This window comes from Cicer arietinum, chromosome 2 (genome assembly GCF_000331145.2).
Source record: "Cicer arietinum cultivar CDC Frontier isolate Library 1 chromosome 2, Cicar.CDCFrontier_v2.0, whole genome shotgun sequence".
Lineage (NCBI taxonomy): Eukaryota > Viridiplantae > Streptophyta > Magnoliopsida > Fabales > Fabaceae > Cicer > Cicer arietinum.
Window position 1 is genome coordinate 760,024 of NC_021161.2, and position 15,747 is coordinate 775,770.

General features: G+C 28.4%; 2 protein-coding genes and 1 long non-coding RNA gene across 3 annotated transcripts; 2 read left to right on the forward strand and 1 right to left on the reverse strand.

Moving 5' to 3' along the window:
* The first annotated feature begins 1,060 nt into the window (after positions 1-1,060).
* LOC140918604 (GDSL esterase/lipase At3g27950-like) lies at positions 1,061-3,602 on the forward strand. Its single transcript, XM_004489223.4, has 5 exons — positions 1,061-1,422; positions 1,795-1,995; positions 2,160-2,332; positions 2,672-2,942; positions 3,203-3,602. The coding sequence occupies exons 1-5, from the start codon at positions 1,167-1,169 to the stop codon at positions 3,436-3,438; spliced, it is 1,137 nt and encodes a 378-aa protein (XP_004489280.3). The 5' UTR covers positions 1,061-1,166; the 3' UTR covers positions 3,439-3,602.
* A 327-nt stretch (positions 3,603-3,929) lies between these two features.
* Positions 3,930-7,752, reverse strand: LOC101501435 (protein KINESIN LIGHT CHAIN-RELATED 2). Its single transcript, XM_004489225.4, has 3 exons — positions 7,610-7,752; positions 4,755-6,661; positions 3,930-4,351 (listed from the first exon to the last, which is right to left on the reverse strand). Exons 2-3 carry the CDS (start codon positions 6,638-6,640, stop codon positions 4,135-4,137), a joined length of 2,103 nt encoding a protein of 700 aa, XP_004489282.1. The 5' UTR covers positions 6,641-6,661; positions 7,610-7,752; the 3' UTR covers positions 3,930-4,134.
* A 159-nt stretch (positions 7,753-7,911) lies between these two features.
* On the forward strand, positions 7,912-9,371 carry LOC140919262 (uncharacterized). The gene is made up of 2 exons (XR_012161859.1): positions 7,912-8,168; positions 8,827-9,371. It is a non-coding gene; the product is annotated as an uncharacterized lncRNA (long non-coding RNA).
* The last annotated feature ends 6,376 nt before the right edge of the window (positions 9,372-15,747 follow it).

Consider the following 15,747-nt stretch of genomic DNA (forward strand, 5'->3'; position numbering starts at 1 on the left):
TTTTTTTTTGTTTTTGTGATTTTTTTTATTTTTTTTCTTTTCAATTTAATATGTTCAATTTTGTTTTAACAGTGTCCTTGTTGTTAGTGGCTGTTAAAAAAACTGAGATGACAAACTAAAAAAGAACCAAAATAAAAAAAAAAAAAAAGCGAGTTTATAGAGACAAAAATCAAATAAAAGCATATAATTTTAATCCAGTAATATTTGTTTATACCCTGCAATTTACAACTTTGGGGACTCAAATTCAAACATTGGAGCTGTATATGGTACACTTATATTACATACATGCAACTTTATAAGCAAGCACAATAAACATTATTATCCCTTTTCTTTCAATGATTCACATCCACATAAAACATATATGCAATTATATTTTGCATGGATCAATGAAGTATGCCATTTTTCCACTCAATTTTAGATGTAACAAGTCTTAGGCCCAAGTTCGGATAACCAGATTATAACATAAGCTCTTATAATATAAGCACTAATGTATAAACTATTTTTACAGCACAAGGTAAAATAAAGTTAAAATGTTTTTATGTAAATTATAAGTTGTTTTCAACTAATTTTCATAAATTCTTCCAAACAGCTTCATAAGTGTTTATACCAATAGATAAACTTACATAAGTCAATTTAAAAAAACCCTAAGGCATATCACGCCACCACAATAAAATTTGGAAAAACAAAAATGGACTGATTAAAAAGAGCTACAGCCTCAAAAAGTCATTTTTTTTCTTCAGAATTGTTCCTCTAAATTTTTTTTTTTCTCTTTCTATCTAAATAATTGGTTTCCACATATATTTAGTTTTTATTTCATGTTTTATTTGTGATTTTGTCATCTCAGCGTGTGACGTTATTTTGTTTGTTGTCATGTTGCGATGTCGTTTAGTTTTTCATTTTGTTGTATTGTTCATTTGATTTATATTGACATATTAGTTTCTATGATTATAGATTCAATCAACGACTTTGATTTTAGTCAACATTAAATACCTAAAAATTATGTATTCCAGACACTTTAGTTTTATTACATTTGTAAATATTTTTCTATTTTGTACTAATAATCCAGATGATATAAGTTTCTTCATAAAATCGTCATTTTCAGTTTTTGCAATTTTAAATTTGTGTGGTTCCAAAACATATAGTGAGGAGAGCCTGGTAACTCAATAATGAATTCTAGGAGACTAATTCATGTACTTGGTTTCTTAAATCTATGTGTGTCATTTACATTCATTCTGGTCTTTGGTAAAAATAATGACAATAATAAATGTTTGTACCCTGCAATTTACAACTTTGGTGATTCAAATTCAGATACTGGAGCTGTATATGCAACATTCACAGGTGTTAAGCCTCCAAATGGTATGACCTTCTTTGGAAATATCTCTGGAAGAGCTTCTGATGGCCGTCTCATCATAGATTTTATTAGTAAGTAGAAGTTAAGAACATTATCTCTATTCTCTCTTCAATGATTCACATCCACATAAAAAATATATATATTATATTCAACTTTTTTTAATTATTGTTACATTGCATCAATGAAATATGTAACTTTTTTATTCGTAGTCATTATGAATTTCTGACCTTGTTTACCTTTTTTTTTTATAAATATTAGTATAATACTGCTGTTGTTCTACAATGAGTGACTCATTTGAGTATTTTACACCCATTAAGAAAAATATATAAATAAAAGAGAAAATTAGTCTTGTATGTATATCACTTATATATTGTTTATTTTTTGTGCACATATATGCAATTGAAGCAACCTTATATCTTTGTTAATTTTGTCTGTGTATACAGGTGAAGAATTGAAGCTACCATATTTAAGTGCATATTTGAATTCAGTTGGATCAAATTACAGACATGGTGCAAACTTTGCGGCAGGAGGCGCATCGATTCGTCCCGGTGGTTATAGTCCAATCAACCTTGGTCTTCAAGTTTCTCAGTTCATTTTGTTCAAGTCACATACCAAGATTCTATTCAATCAGCTCTCCGATAACAGTTAACTTCTCATCGTATTTGCATTCGCATTCTTGTTTATTTTACCTTTTATTTGAATTATTGTTTGACACATGTCAAATATTGAACATGCCTTCAATTTGAAATGCTAATGCTACATAGCATAATAGTGAGCGAAAGTTGAACATATGTGATGTTATATATAGGGACAGAGCCACCTTTGAGAAGTAGTCTTCCAAGGAATGAAGATTTCTCTAAGGCCCTTTACACAATTGATATTGGACAAAATGATATTGCATATGGTTTTCAGCATGCTTCAGAAGAACAAGTTCAAAAGTCAATTCCTGAAATCTTGAGCCAATTCTCCCAAGCAGTGAAGGTAGTAAGCAACCATCAAGTCCTTGTTTACATTACCATATAGAAATTTGATTATTGAACTATAAATTCACTTATTTGAACTTATCAACTGACATAAACTCTTCTGAAACTGTTTGTGAAAGCTTATGAAAACAGCCTATGACATATTCATTACATGTCTTCAAATATTTTTCCTTAACTCCAGGATAACTTATAAAAGTAGTTTTGACTTTATTTTCTCTTCTATTCTAGAAATAGCTTATATACATGAACACGTGTATGATAAGTGTTTATGCTCTAACCACTCATTTAAGTTGTTTATCCAAACAGCATCCTAATACCTGTCATGACTATGTTTTAGCAACTATACAATGAAGGGGCAAGAGTGTTCTGGATTCACAACACAGGTCCAATTGGGTGCTTGCCCTTCAATTACTTCTCCTATGAGCACAAGAAGGGTAACCTAGATGCCAATGGCTGTGTGAAACCTCAGAACAAAATTGCTCAGGAATTTAACAAGAAGCTTAAGGACCAAGTGTTTCAGCTAAGGAGAAAACTACCACTAGCCAAATTTACATATGTTGATATGTACAAAGCCAAATATGAACTAATCATCAATGCAAGGAGCCAAGGTAATCTTTAAGTATCCAAAAGAACACACCATTGAGTAGAATGAAATGCTTTTTTTAGGGTAAACCAAGGTATCTCCCGTGTACGCAACTACATAGACTAATCTCTCGAGACAACTTATATGACTTTTATGGTAGTTATATAATTAAAGTCAATATTTTTAATGATGTGACAATTAATGATGGATCGACATTATAAAAAAACTTTATATTGACAGTACATACGAATTAAATTATTATTTGTTAAGTTTGATCTGTGGCAGGTTTTGTGAGTCTATTGGACTTCTGTTGCGGCAGCTACACCGGTTACCGCATAAACTGCGGAACAAAAGAAATAATAAATGGAACTGTTGATGGAAAACCATGCACAAATCCTTCTCAACATATTATTTGGGATGGCATACACTACTCCCAAAGAGCAAACCAATTGGTTGCTAAACAAATTCTCTATGGTTCCTTCTCTGATCCACCAGTTCCAGTTGAGCAGGCATGTTTCTGAATTGCATAATTCATACGAGATGGATTGCCATAAGACTAGTCAATATGTGGACATAGAAATTTGTCAAAATAAATTCCTTGATCTGTTTGAATCTTAGATGTTTACTTTTTATCTTGCCTTACAACGTAAGCATAGAAAGAGAAATAGAATTAGTGTCATATCCATGCCTGTCATGTTCATAAGAATTCCTTGATTATATAACAAATGGTTGCATCTCAAATGTGGTTAGAAGAAACTGAATTTTCCAACAAGTATTTTGGTGTACCAGCCGCACCAGCAAAGAAAGTGAAGTTTCAACATCCATTTGTTTTCTTAGAAAATTATATTGCATTGAATTTTTATACATTGTCACTCTAAAAAGTTTTACACTGTCAATAAATCACATGTATGACTCTAAAAGTATTTATGATTAATGTCAAATGTTTTAAAATAGTTATGATTAATATCAAATGTTTTTAATGTTACCAAAGTAAAGACTAATTTACAGTGTATATATGAATTAAATCCTTAATATATTTAATTATACATAGAAATTTCCTGTGCAGTATAGAGAAAATACACATACAAAGTAACTTTTCTGAAAGTGGAACCTATTCATTCCAACTTTGTTATTGTTTATTCTAGCCAAATTTGCAAACCAATTATCAAAACATAAGCCAAATCTCATTGTGTTTTTTTATATATACAGCCTCAGCTTCATAGAACTTTAATGCCATTGCCTTTCATAAGCTGAGAGTTGGCATCAAGAAGAGTTTCCAATGATCTTTTTGATTTCCTGTTCCTTGCTCTTCCTGCTTCTTTTAACAACTCGGCCAACCTTCGTTTCTCGTCGTCAACGTCGGGGTTTGCTGTTCCAAGCTTCTCTTCTCTCATCCCAACTACATATTCCAACATTTCAATTGCATCATCCACTCTGCAAAATCATTACAATTAACAAGAAATATTAGAAGTATTATATATGTTGATGTTATTAAGCTTGTCATATGTTATTTGACATAATATAATTCTGCATTAGTAAAAATCAAATGAACCGATATAATCTAAATCAGACTTAATCAGATCAATTTTTTTAGGAAGCAATCCATACCGTACCGAACTGAACCACATACTATTTTAGAGTATCAATCAACCTACTCTACATTCACAATTTAATCGAAAAAATTGTTTTACCTTGAACAGAATTATAATCAACGGTTATCTTAAAATGTGTGCATTATCTAAAACGACGGATAAAATGAGACAGAGATAGTACTATTTCGAGATTAGAACAAAAAAACAAAATTAAGGGGATATTGAAGTGTCAATGAACATGTTACCTTCCCATTGCATCATAAGTGCCAGCTAGATTGCTATATACTCCTAAGGTATCATGATGATAAGGACCATACTCTTTTTCCAATATAGTCTTAGCTTCTTCAAACAAATCTGCAGCTTCATTTATAGAATACCTTTGGACACAAGCAAGCCCCATTTGGTTCAATGCAATTCCAAACAAAGCAGATTTTTTCTCTCCGCCGGCGCGAAATTTCATGACAGAACTTTGGAAGATGTTATATGAATCAGAATAGTTTCCTAACATATAATACATAACTCCCATTTGAGCTTCGATTCCGGCAATAGTACTTTTTTGACCGGGAACATTTTCGTATATTTTCAACGCCTTTTTGAGTAACTTCAAACCCTTTTCGAGATCATTCATGGATTGATAAATGGCTGCAACATCTATCAAACCATTAGCAATCTCTTCTAAAGGGATTCCAGGATTTTTCTTCCCGAAAATTCGAAGCGCATTTTCGCAATAAGATTTTGATTCCTTAAACTTGCCTATTTTGTTGTATAAATCAGCTAACCTTACATAAACAGAAGCAACCGATGGATGATTCTCCCCTTTGGTTGATTTGAAAACAGTTAATGCTTTCTGATAAGAAAACACTGCTTCATCGTAGCGAGCCAACGACAAATAGGCATCACCTATGCTGCAATCAACCGAAGCAACATCTACTTCCTGACGATTTTCAGCCATGACCACACTTGCCAGAACATAATGCTCTAAAGCAGCTTCATATTCGCCTTTCGAGTCGCATATTAGTCCCATCAATCTCCTATCAGCTGCTTCTTCGAAAGAAGCATGAGAAGAAGAACAATTTCCTTTATGAATATCAAGAGCCATTTGACAAAGCTTCTGAGCTTCGTCAAATTGCAATGCTTGAACATGTGCTTCGGCTACATACCGACATGTCTCTCCGAATCTTGGATCAGTTTCCCCTAAGACTTGCCCTTGAATTTCAAGTCCTGCAGTATAAAACATTAGAGAATTCTCAATTTGTCCCATCATTGCATAAACATCACCTAATTGCATACACCCTGCAAACTTAGCCAATGCATGATCTTGACCATCCTCCAACACAGGAATATCGATCGAGCGCTCGAGAATCGGTATAGCCTCGTTGTATCGTCCTAAATTACAGTAAATTGTTGCCAAAACATGAAGACACATCACCAATTCCAAATTTGGTTTACCCTCTTCATTACATATCTCAAATGATTTCAAAGCTCTAAGAGCCAAATCAAGAGCCTTGTTCGGATTCTCGCCCGAAGATATCATATCTCTCGTTAACTTCAACAAGAACGGTCCAAGATCAGGATTATCTAACTCGTCAACAATACCGTCTTTCAAACCAAACCTCTTATGCCTTCTCATATTGTTCAAAAAACCATTTCCTTTTCTACTTCCCTTCTCATTCCTCTTATGAAAACTTCGGTTTTTCGCAGGTGACTTAGATGATCCTTCAACGACCCTTGCGCTTGAAGAAACAACAACTTTCTCACTACCATTGACATTGGAATCATCTTTATTTTCTGTTACAACAACCTCTTTTGTAATCTCCAAATCTATAATATCTCCGACAAGGTGACACAATTCCGAATCGATCCTCGATTCTTCGCCATACGAGTAAAAACTAGCCCTTGAAGGTGATTGATCTTCAGAGCTTCTCATTTCATAAACATTGTTATACAATTGTTCAATTGAAGTATCCACAACATTATCAATAGCTAAATCAATTGAATCACTTTGAGTACTTCTTGGACTTAGTGTACTTCTTGGTGATGCTTGTTGAGTAAAGTTATCCTTATGAGGTGTATAACTTTCACTAGCTTCATCTTCTGCACTTTTCATTTTTAATTCATCCATTGTAGGCATTGAATTCAACACTATTATCACCTGAAATTATCAAAGAATTAAAATAAAAGTTTAAAATTCTTCTAACCAAACACTAGACTCGAATCCCTTAAGCAATGTCTCTGGATCGAATCCCTTATGGACAAAAATAAGTGGTTAGGAGAGACCTACTAAAGATGATCAGTCAGGTTCCCTGATAGAGATTAGTCATCGACAAAGTTGATAGATAGTTCGTACTGAGTACCAAAAAATAAAAACAAGAACCAAAACACTAAAGAAAAGAATCAGAATACATTAAATGTTTGTTTATTTTCACTTTACAGAAACAAACCTCAAAGTCAACAAAACCATTGATAACTTCACAGGTGTTATGAAAATTTTATTTCAATAGAAAGAAAGCAAAAAATTTCTGTAAGAAGAAACAGAAAAGAAACAAAAAAGTAAAAGAGAAATGAATCAAACTTTATAATTCATCACAGCAAACCAAAAAGAAAAAAGATTAAAAAAAAAATCAAAAGCAACAAAAATTATTCCACCTGGTTTCATTGCTTGATATTGCTTCTTCTCAGATTCTCTTTCCCATAGCACAACACAGCACAAAAAGAAAAATTCTTCTAAAATTCCACTGTTGTCAATGATCAAACTCATTGACAGTAGAAGAGAAAAATGTGACACAAGCTATGTATCACCAATATTTCATACTGAATACACATGTTTGTGTCTGATGTCGAAATATGTAATTACATTCAATTACTTTCATTTTTTTAAATTATTATTAAGGTCGACGTATCAATATCATGTCTGGTGTATTTGTTTTTCCTAGGAAACTAAGAAAGCAATGAAGAATAAAAAATGCAGAAAGCAAGAAATTCATTTTGACAACAATAACAACAAAAGGGTGTGATTGAAACTGAACTAATTGAAATCATGAACTGAAACCAAAGCATTAAAAACAAAAAAAGAGAGACAATAAATGAAATGGGGTGTTACCTTTTAGTATTCTCCAAAGAATAAAAACCAAACCTTTACAAGGTTGTTTATAAGGTTGTGTTTGTGTTGAGAATTTAGATGAAGAGATATGAGTCAATCAATGCATATGAATAATTTGTATTGGTATGATTTTATATCTATCTATATATATATATATACACACACACATGCACATGTGAGTTGTGCAAGAAGACTTGTTTGTGGTAGGTAATGGGAATATTGGTCAAATATGGAGGGTAAAATGGGAATTGAGGATGATATCATATGGGATTTGGATCTCATGCGGTAATAACTTTACGCAGCTGTGCAGTCAACATACGAATGATCGTCTGATTAAGATCGGACGTTCATAATTAGATCATATTTTCAATTTTTTAAATTTAAAATTCTGAATTTTATTTATATTGATGGTTTAATTTTGATGAATGGTTATTGATGTAGTTACGAAACAACTGCATGGAATTTTGAGCACATGAGATTAAAATCCATAGATATGCATGTGTGATGTGAATGGTGTGCTTGCAGCATTGAGTTGGAATTTTGAAGCAAAACTAAGAAGGTGACCTCTCTCCCACTCCTTTCCTCTTCTTCAAATGTATTTTTTTTTAAATAATATAATAATTTTGGATTGTTACCAAGACAAAATCCTTTATTTTAAATAAATTATTGTCAAGATAATTCATATATTCTTAAATATTTATCGTATTTAAATCAATATTTATATGTTTTTGTATATGTATTTTATTTCACTAATTTTTAAATATTTATAAGTTGAATTAGTAGCATCAAAAGCCAGCCTAATTAATTTATGTCAAATTGATTATCACAAGAAATATAAAGTCAACTATATTATTGATAGAACTATAATGATTTGATTTAATGGTAACAAAATTTTGATTTGTAAATTGCAGATTCAAATTCTGTATTAATAAAAAGTCTCTAAATCTTAATTTAAATGTCGATATAATTGGATTAGACATTATATCTTAATTTGAAAAGAAAAAACATAATTTTACCTTCGACACTATTCTCTGTTTTATTTAATGATTTTCATAATTGTTACCCTACCACACAAATTAGAATATTTGTTTAAAAAAAATATTAGATGCATTTTATCTCTAAAGCAATGCATAATTTGGTTTATCAAAATAATAAAAAAAAATTGTTTAGATAATAATAATATTTAGGAATTGATTTGCTTAATCTCAAAGTTGCAGTTGAAACGTAAGAAGCATAAGGGGGCGGGATTAACGGCTTTTGGACGCGAAAAGAATAGATACATTCTTAACATGACCGTGCGGTGTCGTTACTAGAGGTGAAAGTTCGAGTAGAAAGTTGCCACGTGTTAAAAGCGGCAGCAATGATTGGTTGAAATTTTGATCCAATAAAGTGGGCCTCATCCAGCTGCAACGAAGCTGGTAACTGGTTAGCAGACATGATGGACCCCTCATACCAAGCCATTTATGTGGGCCTTTCTGGGCCCACTTTCTAAAAGTTACATATTCCCCTAGTTGTACTAATATCACTCCTTTATTATGCAAATTAAGATAAGGGGGAAAAGAATATTAATTGGAAGAGTTTTGGTAATCATCAAGCTACTCATGAGATTGGGTTTCATTGAGGTAGGTCAATAACCTCATGTCTATACTACTATTTTAATAGCCTTATGTGTATACTACTATTTTTGTGTTTATAAAAATATTAATAATTTGTTTTTATATTTTATATGAATACAAATTAATATACTAGATGGTTATTTGTATTTTTTTTTTAATCAAATATTCTAGTAGTTAAACTCTTAAATGTAGAGAAATCTAGAATTTCAAATTCAAAATTGATTTTTACATATTAATATTTTTGCAGCTGTCAAATAAATTGTATTTACAAAATAAATAATTATTTAGGTTTATATAATATCAATAGCTAGTTTATGTCAGTCTCAATAGTTATTTTTGTTTGATTTTTTATTTTGATTTTTTGTATATGGTATATTATAATTCTAGTTTTGAAGAAATCTATTACACCCTTGGATAAGGATAAAGTTCTTCAAATGCACTTACATTGTATGGTAAAGAAATACAAATTCTTGTAAAAAATTAGTTTTCAAAAATACCTTAGAGATATAGATATACACATATGAAATCACATATAAACATAACAAATAATTAATATTGAATTTGCATGGATCTATCACCCAAATAAAATATCTACTATGATAATTTAAATTCAAATCTTCGTTAAAAGAAATATTCATATTTAACGACTAAAATATTCTAATAAAATTATCAATTTGTCACTAGTGAAAAAAACATATATAAAAAGAATTATACACATAATGTATACCCACTTAAACCCAAACATATACCTGTGTCATGTTGTCAATTATAGAAAGCAAGTAAGCAATTTATTATTTCAATGAATTGATTTTTTATAGGGTATGATAAAAAATATTTAAAAAATAAAAACATAATTCCATGTAGAGTCTTCTCTTTTTCTCCAACAACTTTCATGAAATCGGTCAAAGGAACTAAATCAAGACAAATCAAATCATAGAAGTGCAGTTGAGGAAACAATAATTTGTGACCTGGACTAGAAGACAAATAAAATAAATTAACTTGATATTTTTTAAAATAAACTTGACATTATCATTTTTTTTTTATATATATAGTATATATAAAAATTTTGTGTGTATGTCAAATCCTCCTCCAGTAGTTAGAACTAAAAAGTAGGTGACAAACTAATTAATGTATAACTAGACATAACTTTAATTAATTAAGTGGCCACATTCATGGATTTATAGCTCAATTAATATATAAACTTTTTTGTGTTTAATATATTTTTTTTAATAAAAAAATTAAGTTGTAGATAGTTTCTTGGTTTAAAATATAAAATATTTTTGAATTTATTGAATATTTAAAAAAATTATATTTTTCTATCTATAATAATATTAGCATACCTCAAATCCGAACATGTTAATTATTTAATATTTTTTGTAATGAGTTGTCATCTTAAAGAAATAATTAAAGAAAAGTCTATAATGAAGCAAACACCGTCTTAATTGGATGATGTATAGTTTTTCATATATAGGAAGTAGACGATTCACCAATTCTATGATAGGGAATCTTAAAAATGATACACCAACGAACAATTTCATTTTTTGTGTGTATATATGTTTACCTAAAACCCTATCTTGGATTTAATGGGATGTCTCATCCCTAACCACCAGTAAACAACATTAATGTCCTTAACTACTAACTTTGTCTAAAGGAAATTGAACTCGTATTAATAAAGAAATGTTTTTTCTTTTTCTTTTAGGGGATAATATTTAATATGATTTAGAATCATATATGAAAAAGACTTGAACTTATCACCTTTAGTTTAAGGAGTGCAAAATCCGCTTTTTTTTTTTTTTTTTTTTAATTCAAAGATGGATTATTTTTTTTTTGTTAAAGTATTTTTGTGGACGTATTAAAAGATTAAATTATTATATGTTTTTTTATTTTTCTATTTTTTTTAATGTTTTTTAATTCCTTTGTTTTATTCTTATATAAGATCTTAGATGTGTATGTATAATTTTTTCAACATTAGTAAGAATGGAAAATTAGGTTAGTTTGGTCCATGACTAGTCTGCCAAAAAGCAAAATAGAAAAGACCAATTTAAATGATCAAGTCAATAGTATCACTCCGCTCTACCCTATAAAGAGTTGACGGACTTGCAAACAATTCCATAAAAAAAAAACTTTTTTTATTTTAATATTTCACAAAAATAATAAAAGTAACCTTTATTTATCTTTTTCTATTTTTAGAGGTGAATGTTTTTAATATTATCTTTGTTCTCTCTCCCTCACAACAAAATAACTTATTAGTGTAAATACTCGACCCAATCATAGAAATTCAATAGATTTGAAAACTCAATATTCAATCCATATTCATCATTAGAATTAGGAGTGTTCATGTTAAAACTGATTTAAAAGAAAATCATAAATCGATAAAAAAAAAATGTACAAAATCAAATAACATTTGAATATTTTTCGATGTTATTTTGTATAAACCATATAGACTGGATCGAATTTTGGATTTCTTTTTCAAAACCAATTCGAACCAAACCTCATACGTAAATTTAATATTTTTTTTTATTGACATGATATATTGCATTTATATTTTAGATCACACCCACTATTTTATAATGTTTTTTATAATATTAATATTATTAATTTAACGATTGTAATTTGGATATCTAAAAATTAATTCAAATTAAACCGTTTGTAATTGGATCTCATCGAATCAAATTTTATTAAATGTGTCATCCAAACCAACTTACATTTAATTTTATTTTTGAATCAGATAATTTTTTATTTCAAAATCAACTCAAATCACAAGATCACTCTTAATTGAATTACAGATGATCAATAAAATTCTAACTCAAAAATGTCTTGTCAAAAGTGAACCTGGTAAAACTAACAATAAGTGGATTGTTGGTCTTTTAAGTTAGATCGTTGATATTATTAAATGTAGTAATTAACTTAATTTGGATTCTATTTGAAAAAATTTACTCTGTCATAATGTATTTTCCTCATCAGTTTGTTTATTTTATAGTTCATAGCTCTTTTTGACTGGCATGTAGTTAGTGCTAATCAATCCTTGTTATCCTAGTTCTTTTTGTCTTCAATTGGTCACTAGATCAAGTTCACTATTCCAAAGTTATTTGGATCAAATTTTTTGTTCTCGGTTTGGTTCAAAGTTATATGGGCAATTGTTTATTTTAAGAGAATCTTATCTTCTAGTTAGCAACTAAATTTAACACAATTTTTTTTTTTAAAAAAAAAGAAATTTAAGTAATTGAAACTTTATTTTTCCTTCCTACTAGTTTCTGAATTTGGTCAAAAAGAAAGTTTTTTTTTTTCTTCTTATCTTGTACCCTATATTATACTCCTATCCTCATATTTTTATAGAAACTATTTATTTTACTTTTTTTCTTTCGAAAACAATATTTTTTTTTCTATCCTATTAAATTCAACTTTGATTTCGAAAAAACTTTAAAAAAAAATTTCGGAACACATGTATTTCATAAAATTGAACTTAGTTTTCTGCTACATAAATATGTTTTATAAAATTTAAAATTTGTGTATCCAAAAATTTTAATGAAACATAAATATGTTTTAGAAAATTCAAACTGTGTTCTGTTCTAAAAAAGTTTTAAAAAAGTTTTTTGAACATAAACATATAAAAAAAACATAAAATTTAACTTTTGTTTTAAGAAAAATAAAATAAAATTTAGGGATAGAAGTATAAATGTGTATGAGATAATATTTTCGGAAAAAAAGGGGAGAATATGGCCCAAGCCCAATGTATATTTTGTATAACTGGATCAAATTTGAGTCATGACCCATATCTAATGAGGGAAGCTCAAAAACAAGTTTCTTTCTTCCTTCTTTCTTTTTCAATTGCAGATTGTGAAGAAAATAAAGAAAATTTATTGAACCAAATCATTTTATTGAAGGCTCATTAAGGAGGATGAGAAAACACAAAAAAAAAAAAAAGAGCAACATAAAATGGGAAGCTTTGCAAAGAGATAAAATCTCATCAAAGAGAAGATTTGGAAATCTATGATACTTAAAAAGAGTGTTACCAAACATATTAAATGTGTATGCTTTTGCGATAACTAAAATCAATTATTAATTTTATAGTAATAATAAATTTTAATATAAAAAATTATATTTATATTAAAAATTATAAATTTTAACTTTAAGTCAGAATCAGATTTAGAGACAATATCAATTATACTAGATAATAACACTCAATTATATAAAAATCAATTTTATACCTCGAAAAATAATTTTAGCTCTAAAAAAATAGAGTCAACATGCATTAGAATTATGATTAGAACCACACCTCACTTCGATTCTCGCTTCTCATAATATTATTATCGTATTTTTTAAATTGTAACTTTAATCTAAACACACATTACTCACTTTTTCTTCATAAATATGTAAATACATGTAACTATTTGGTTTTAGGTTAACCTCTCTGCTAAATCAAATATACATTAAACTTGCAAAATCAATTCTCTAAGAAATATGGAATCCTAGTTTTTATGGTGAGCCCCAAATCAATTCATCATCGACTATTTATTATTGGTTGAGTTATATAACAATTTTTTTTTCATTCTTCATTTCCCTCATAAATATCTCTCACGTTTTTCCTCTCCCTCTTGCACAACTCATTTCGGTCTCTAAATCTCTTTCAAGTTGCTTCACGCAACTTCTATTGTCGAAGGTATAATGAATTTATTATTATTATTATTATTATTATTATTATTATTATTATTATTATTATTATTATTATTTTTATGTGTTTATTTTTTCTCTTCATTTTATTTAAATTATCTTTATTATTTTGTTTGATAAATGTAAGAGGAATTAGCCTATGTTTGATTTACTTTTTAATCGAGCTTATGATTATTTTTGAAATAATTATACATGACATATGTTTTATCTTTTAACTTTTCGATCTAAGTTCTGACAATTTCTTTGCTTTTTTTAACACGTTTTTCAAATATAAGAAAAACACTTTTTTTCCAAAACTGAGACAAAAATAAATACATTAAAGTTTATTTTCGTAAATATACGTTCAAAAGTAGTTTTGATTTAATCTATGCACACTACATAAATTGATAAGAACTGATTTTATGTTAACGTATTTAAATATAAATTAATTTAAGTTTAATTATAATTTTAATTCTTCTATTTTTACATATTTTTATAATTAGTCCTCTTATTTTAAAAGCTTTTAAATTTAATCTTTCACTTAAATTTTTTAACGCAAAAATAGTGATATGACATATTTTAATTGGTCCGACATATGACGTGAGAATGTAAAATTATATCTATTATTAACTTGTTATTAATTAAATTATAAAAACTGAATAAATTATGAAGTTGATAAATGAAATTTATTAAGGGATTTTCTTTCAATATAATAAGTGTTCGTTATTTTATATCATCAAATTGTATGCGACATGTCATGTAAGACATCTAACATCACCATTTTTAATTCAAAAATTTAAAGAAATGAGTAAAATTGGAGGATTTTAAAATGAAATACGAGTCTTCAAATCATAGTTTAACTGACAAATATCGATATTGTTAGATTGAACGACTTGTCCCAAATTCAAATCCGAAATCGCGCAGTTGAGCGAGTTAACTATGATGAAATTTATCATATCTTCTGAGATAAAAAAAAAATAACTCCAATAACAAATAAAAATAGATAAATAATACTGTAATTAAATCATTAATTTATGTATTACTTTTTGCGATATTAATTTTGTATAAGCTATATTTTAAAAAGATATGTTTAAAATTGCAGTAACATGATTCCCACGTTACGAGATAATATTTGTGGTGGAAACAAAAAGCTACATTATGTAACTTCAAGTTAAACGCAGGTCCATGTTCTTTCTACCTTGGAAACAAACATGAAAAAGATCAATTGTACAATACAAGCCAAAACACATACAAAGCCAAAACACATACTAAACATGTCTTTGTTTTGGCCATAGAGAAAAAATAAACGTGCTTGTGTGATGTCACGCATGAAGTCACCGTAGGAAATAAAGTAATTAGTAAAAAGAAACAACAAAGATTTATTAATAATAACTATAATGAAAATTAATTTCTTTAAAATAAAATTAAAATTGATATATTAAATTATTATAGTCTTCATAAAATATAGACTCGCCAAAATTACAAAATTGAGTTAACATTATGAATTTTTTTTGTAGAGACTAATTTGATTAGTGAGTATTTTATAGAGATTAATAGATTAACCTTTTTTATTAAGATTAATTGCGTTGTAGATGTATAAATTAAATTACTAAAATATTAAGATTCATAACTTTTTGTGTAATTGTTTGTACGTTGTATTGGATAGCCAAGTTGAGGAAATATGAGAGTACAAAAGTAATAAAATTGAATGGCATACATCAATTCATGAACCTAGCTTCAAAATCATCTTCATGCATGCTAGCTGAATTGAATGGCCTAAAGTAATAAAAGGCAATAATGGATTTTTATTAACTATTCTGAAATGAACTAAAAATAAAAATAAAATGTTTCATCCATAGTAAAAGTAAAAAT

Coding starts and splice junctions, on each gene's coding strand:
- LOC140918604 (XM_004489223.4), top strand. CDS start 1,167: ATGAATTCTAGGAGACTAATTCATGTACTTGGTTTCTTAAATCTATGT. Junction 1,423..1,794: donor TCTCATCATAGATTTTATTA/GTAAGTAGAAGT, acceptor CTGTGTATACAG/GTGAAGAATTGAAGCTACCA. Junction 2,943..3,202: donor CATCAATGCAAGGAGCCAAG/GTAATCTTTAAG, acceptor GATCTGTGGCAG/GTTTTGTGAGTCTATTGGAC.
- LOC101501435 (XM_004489225.4), bottom strand. CDS start 6,640: ATGCCTACAATGGATGAATTAAAAATGAAAAGTGCAGAAGATGAAGCT. Junction 4,352..4,754: donor ACTTATGATGCAATGGGAAG/GTAACATGTTCA, acceptor ATGATTTTGCAG/AGTGGATGATGCAATTGAAA.